The sequence below is a fragment of the Diceros bicornis genome, chromosome X (genome assembly GCF_020826845.1).
Source record: "Diceros bicornis minor isolate mBicDic1 chromosome X, mDicBic1.mat.cur, whole genome shotgun sequence".
NCBI classification, from domain to species: domain Eukaryota; kingdom Metazoa; phylum Chordata; class Mammalia; order Perissodactyla; family Rhinocerotidae; genus Diceros; species Diceros bicornis.
Genome location: NC_080781.1, coordinates 18,149,422 through 18,155,421, shown reverse-complemented (window position 1 = coordinate 18,155,421; position 6,000 = coordinate 18,149,422). Strand labels below are relative to the sequence as shown.

The 6,000-nt window shown below is 42.3% G+C and overlaps 1 protein-coding gene across 1 annotated transcript in view; it reads left to right on the top strand.

Moving 5' to 3' along the window:
* The first annotated feature begins 4,381 nt into the window (after positions 1 to 4,381).
* Positions 4,382 to 6,000, top strand: part of SMPX (small muscle protein X-linked) — a 45,104-nt gene continuing 43,485 nt past the window's right edge. The window contains exon 1 of the mRNA XM_058535392.1: positions 4,382 to 4,420. Coding sequence (XP_058391375.1) covers positions 4,382 to 4,420 — 39 coding nt within the window. The remainder of the gene's footprint in view (positions 4,421 to 6,000) is intronic.

Below are 6,000 nucleotides of genomic sequence, written 5' to 3'. Positions count from 1 at the left end.
GTCATACTTAAAATAGACATTTCCTCTTTGTTTTGTTTTGTTCTGTCATCTCCTGTGCTCTGGGGTCAAAGTCATTGCCACCAGTAGAGGGAGTGGCAGCAAGGACTCTGCCTCTACTGCGACCACACAAGTCGGTTGATCTGCGACCATTTTTGACCTACAAAAAGGGTGATGTCTTACAGCTCGATGTAATATTATAATTATCATCATTTGGTGAGCATTTATTGAGTACCAATTATGACATAACTTTCACAGCTCCTAGGTGACCAAGCTAGGGTTCAGACACTGTTTTATGTCAGCGCCCCTGCCGAGAAGCTCCATGCCAAGCCTCCTTCCCCTAGTTTTTATTGAACAATCCTCCTCCCCTGGCCTCCAGGTAATAAAGCTAAAGATAGAAACTTTTCCTACTTTTCGAACTTCACTGTGCCCCCTCAGAATTTGTGAGAAAATGCAGCCAGCATCTTCTGGAAGATTAGGAGGGCAGTAAGATTCCATAGCCACCTTCTGGCTGACATCTGAGCTCCGCTTTCAGCACGGTCAAGCCTTTCGGAGGCAGCCAGCGTATGGCTTGTATCAAACTCTATATTTAGGAAGAACAACTGTGAGCTATGACAGGAATTCTCTTTAACACTTAGCCTTAAACTGAGTGCCCCTCCAGCCCCGAGCCAGGAGCAGCTTGAGCACTTGAGCTATTTCAGCCACATGAAAAGCATCGGAATTGAGATCGCAGCTCAGAGGACACCGGGCATCCCTTCCGCCTTCTGAGGAGCCTTGTATTCTTGCACCTGGCTACCTGGGGCTTTCCTTAGGCAGTAAACAAATACAGAAAGCAGGTAAGCAGGAGGACCTAGCTCGGGCAACTGGGCTTTCTGAAGGAAATTTCCTCCATACCTAACTTGAAGTGGCTACTTGTAACTTTGTCGGCTTGTAACCAGTGGGTGTAGCTTTCTTGTAAATTCACTGTTTATTGGTGGTGTTGCTGCTTCTGTTTTATAAATTGGGGGGGGGATGTTGAAAGAATATTGACTAAAAGTAGTTCTCATTGATGGTGACATTAAATAACAAAATTTCCACAGTCCAGATATGATGACTGTGACCCTGAACATTATGTCATTTTGATTCTTGTGGCCAGGGTTACAGTTGGTCAGCTGCAGACCGATTCGGGTTGTAAACCTAGAAATAATCAGGAGAATTTGGGGCAGGGAAAAGCTATAATGCTAGCTCTTTCGTTTACCTAAATGCAAATTATTTCCAGAGTTGTTACACAGTACAAGTTTCAAATGCTTTTCTCCTCTCCCTAAGTGCCAGGCTTGGCATCAATGATAAAGTTCTAGCAACAAATAGATCAATTAATACTGCAGAACCACCTTTTCTAAAGCCCCACTTTGGTTACAGTTTTCCCTCACCCAGCAGGGTAGAGGGCAGCATTCCCGTGTCTTTCTACGTGGGCGCCAAGTTCTGATACATGACAAGGCTGGTGCCTCTTCCCTCTCGGCATATTTCAGGCAGAGTCAACAAGGAGTTAGTTCAGACAGCTGAACATCTTTCTACACCCTTCTCAGGAATTATTTTTAGCTGCAGGACAGAAGATGATTCCCTTCGAGACTGAGCTTTAGCCATTTAATTGACCTTCAAAAAGAACAAAGCCCCCGTCTCCAAATATTGATCTATTTCCCTCTGCATCTCTTCTTATTAAATTAGTGATATTAATGTTGCCAAATTTTTAGTAAGTGAAAGAGTCTTATTTAGCAGTCAGATCTTAGGTGCTGCCCAATCAAAAACCAGCGGACGTATATTGTACTTGACTCAGCATACAGACCATTAAAGGGCCCCATTGACTTGCAGAGCTGCTAGGAGAACTCATCTGTGCTAAGCCAGCAAGCATTGCCATCATCGTATAGGCTTTGTAAAAGTCGATATATGCCTTGTCAAACTTGCCATGTTTCCAAATTTTAGCCAGAACCAGGAGACACAGTAACAGAGTGCTTTAAAGAGTACCTCTTTGGATGAAAAGCTGTGGCCCCCGTGTGAGTGGAGTTGAGCATCTAAGGCAAGGCTTTCTTTTTCGGTCCCGGAACGAGACATGCAGATAAAGAAAGAAGGTGCATTCTACACTCTGCATCCCTAACGGAGGTGAACGCACGGCCAAGGAAACAGCCAGGGAACACTGTCTATTTTTATTCATCAGTGTACTTTGCCCTGATTTCTCTGCGAATAATGAGGACAGCAGGAACGGCTGCAGAACTGATTTACACAAATGTTATCTAGCCTGTTTGCAAGGAATAAGAGTGGGCATCTGGCCAAGTTTCTAGAGATGTCTCTATCGCAGATTGACATATACGTTAAGGAGGAATTCGTGTGCAAAGGAGATTATACCAAAGCTATACAGGAGACAAGGCCCAAGGTGTAGCCATCCGTTAGGATCAGAGGTCCATGAAAAACAAAGCAATCCATTAGTCTAGTGAAAAAACAAAATCAGCCTAATTTGTAAAAGAAATCAATGCAGTATAAATAACACAATCATTCATTGCCCGATTTTTCTAAATATATCAGGCTGCTATTGTAATAACATAAATTCCTAATTCGCATGCTTCAAATTGATGTACAATAAATTTTTAAAAGTTGCCAAGTGATATTTGTTAAAACTTTAGTTGTACATGCACAGACAACACTATATGCTGAGATATTTAAGGTCCTGTGAGAATTATTGCTTTGCATGACTTCTAATAGCTTTTGAGGAACAGAAACATTAAAAATTAAACTACCAAGCTTTTCCTTTTGAAATTGAGCTGTGTGTCCTAGATCCAAAAATTAAAAATCCTTCATTGACTCTTTGACATTGCAGGAAAAACAGCAATCTATTTGAAACCTATCATAGAGCAAAATGCATGCCTGATTGTTCAATTTGTTGTTGCTTTTTAATTTTTTAACCATATTGAAAATAATTCTACCTAGACCCTCATGCATGGAGGCTATATCTATATATTACCAAAACATTCAGGTGAAACTTTTAAAAAGAATTACATTTTTTTTAGGTATGTGACTCCAAAGACTATATATTTGGAATACTAATTATAAAGATTTTTTTTAATTATGTAATTGTTTAAAACTGCAGATCAATACAGTGATCCAACTCACTAGCAATGGCAATAAAACAAGAAATGTTTGCATCACGTTTTATAGTTCACAAGGCATTTTCAGGAACCTTATGTCATTTTGATTCTTACTACGACCTGTGAAGCAGGTAAAATTTAAGGGAGAGGAAATGGGCCAAGAGACATTGAGTGACTTAGCCCAGGTTATGCAGATCTTATAGCAAATGCTGACACTGCTCTCTCTCCGTGTTCATTTACTCACCAGGTAGCACAAACGCTTACACCAATCACCAGAGGAAATTTGGTCAGCCCATTTTATAATTTGGGTTTAAAAAGCAGCACGTTTTTAATTCACTGAGTGTTTAACTTTTTCAATCGGTCCTGGTGACATTTCATAGACCAAGCTCTAACACCACTTAGCCCCGGGATAACAGGCCAGAGTCCGGCCCTTCCCTGCTCCCCCAGCCCCAGTAAACCTCGACCGCTAGTCACCATGCTCTAAGTCAGGTCTCACGAGCTGAAAGAAGGCACAAGTCCTTTGGGAAAGAAGAACTGCTACGTCTTGGGGATCTGACATGGACACGTAAGCCCTATTTCCCTTCTGAGACTGTTTCGTTAAGAGAAAAGAAGACAGGTGAGGCTCGCCGGCTGCCTGTGTTGACAGAGCCCGGGTTCTGGACACACAGAGTGGGGAGGGGTCGCCCACGTCCTCCCAGCGTCTCCCAGGTCGCTGGGCAGAACGGACACGTGCACAGCGAGCAGCGAGCATCGCAGTAGTAAAAACATGGTACAGGCCATTTCTCTTCTGGCGTTCAACGGAGAGGAGGCGCTCCCAAGGGACTGAGGCACAGCCCAGGCAACAACTAACTCAGATCAGAAGTTCAGTTTCAAGCGGAGAGCTTCCGAGGCCCCAAACAAAGGTGTTTTATTCCCACAACCTCTTTGCCTTGCTGCTCTTGACAGAGGGGCAGGAGGGGAGGGAAGGAGATGATAGCACCTTTCAAGTCTCTGATTGCCTATCATTAGCATCAGGGGCGAGGCATCTCAGCATTTCTCCTCCTGAATGATTTATCCGGGAGCTCTAGTGTTCCCTCCCCCCGAGGCATTAGGAAGGAGAGTCTCTAAGTAACTTCAGAAACTGAGACTGAAAGAATAGACGGCCAGCTAAAGGGGTGACTGCCCAGTTGAATCATGAGTTAAGTTCTAATTTATCAAGACAGAGAATCTGAAGGCTGCCACCTCTAACAGTTTCTCACTTGTTTTTTTAGGGATAAGACTGCATGAATATGTCGAAACAGCCAGTTTCCAATGTCAGAGCCATCCAGGTAAGTAGGCATATTTTTGTTTTAACATCAGCTCTGCAACTTCTAGCCTGTTTGCTTAATAAATCAGACTTTTTGCAATCGTTCACCCCTGATGATTAACTTCAAGAAGAAAAGAATGTTTCTCTTTATAAGACTCCCAAGGTACAATTGAGAAAGGATACCAAGGCTGGTAAGGCACAACTGAGAAAGGAGAAGCTATTTTTCTTTAATTGTGCTGAATTGTAAGACAATCAAAGTTTATGAATGAGAATTAAATGATCTTCTTCAAAAATGTAGTGTGTAGGTTTTTTGATGTGTATGTTTCTGATGTGCTCATTGATAGAGAATTTAAAAATTCAATTTCTATTTTTATATCAAGTTGAGTTTGTTGATCCACCTGTTTAAAGTACGTCTTTGTTTACATGATATCCTTTTCTTGTCAAGTGTTCTTCCCAAGGCTTGGGTTTTTATCTTTTGAAGTCCATATGCTATTATATCTCCTCGTGCCCTCCCAGCAAACAAATTCTTTGGTGGTTTCAACTGACTTAAGTGTCACCCACAGAAAGAGGAGGGGGAAGCAGGCATTTTGGAACACAAATACAATTATTAAAATAACTTTCAATATTTGTTTTTACCCAATACTTAATTTGTTATTTCTCTTAAGGGTTCTGTGTTGAATTCTCAAGTGGCTCCCACCCTGGGACTCTCGGCACAGTGCTTTATTGTAAAATTCCGTCTTTCCTTTCTATCAACATGGAGCCACCTGTGCTGTCTCCAAAGGAACTTTTAAACTTTTTTTCTCTGGACTTTTCTAAATACTGGAGAGCATGTGGCAGTTCCAGAATATTTTGGGTCTGATGCACCATCACAGCATAAACGCATTCACAAGCGTTTGACCGTATTTTGGAGGGGTGTGCGTGTGGCCAGGTTGTGGGGTTAGAAATCCTAGCACACACCGGTGATGGAGAGGGGTGGAGGGACAGATCTTTACCTGTCATGACTAATGCATAGCCTGCAATGGATGGGGTTCTTAAGTGGCAAGATGTATAACAACCTCTGGAAACCTGTCATAGAACAAACCACCAAGGAAAGGCCTATGAACTTGGCAAGGATCCGACTCCACATTGCCACGTCTGGCCCTCTGGTGTCCACCTAGTGAGTCTCTGACATCCCCTGACATTGGTAGTGGAATTTATTTTGCCTCCCAGACCTGTGGGCATCCTTGAGCTTTTGAATCTTCTCTTTCACCCAGTACGCATAGTGATTAGTAGCATGGGCTCTGAAGCCAGATTGCTGAGGTTTGAATCCTGAAATCCATCTTGTACTGGTGTGGGATCGTGGGGAAACTGCTTTACCTACTTGACCTCTCTGCCTCTGTTTCCACATCTGTAAAATGGGGATAATAACAGTACTCACTTCCTAGGGCTACGTGTTCAAGATGCTTAAAACAGCATAGTAAGCCTTCATTAAGTGTCAACCGTTATTATAATAATTATCATTCAGGAATGCCTTATGTTAAAGTGATGAAAAATAATACCATTTAATCATTGCATTTGAAGCTCCCGAAGTGCTAAATACAAAAGTTCCTTTTTATTTTGCAG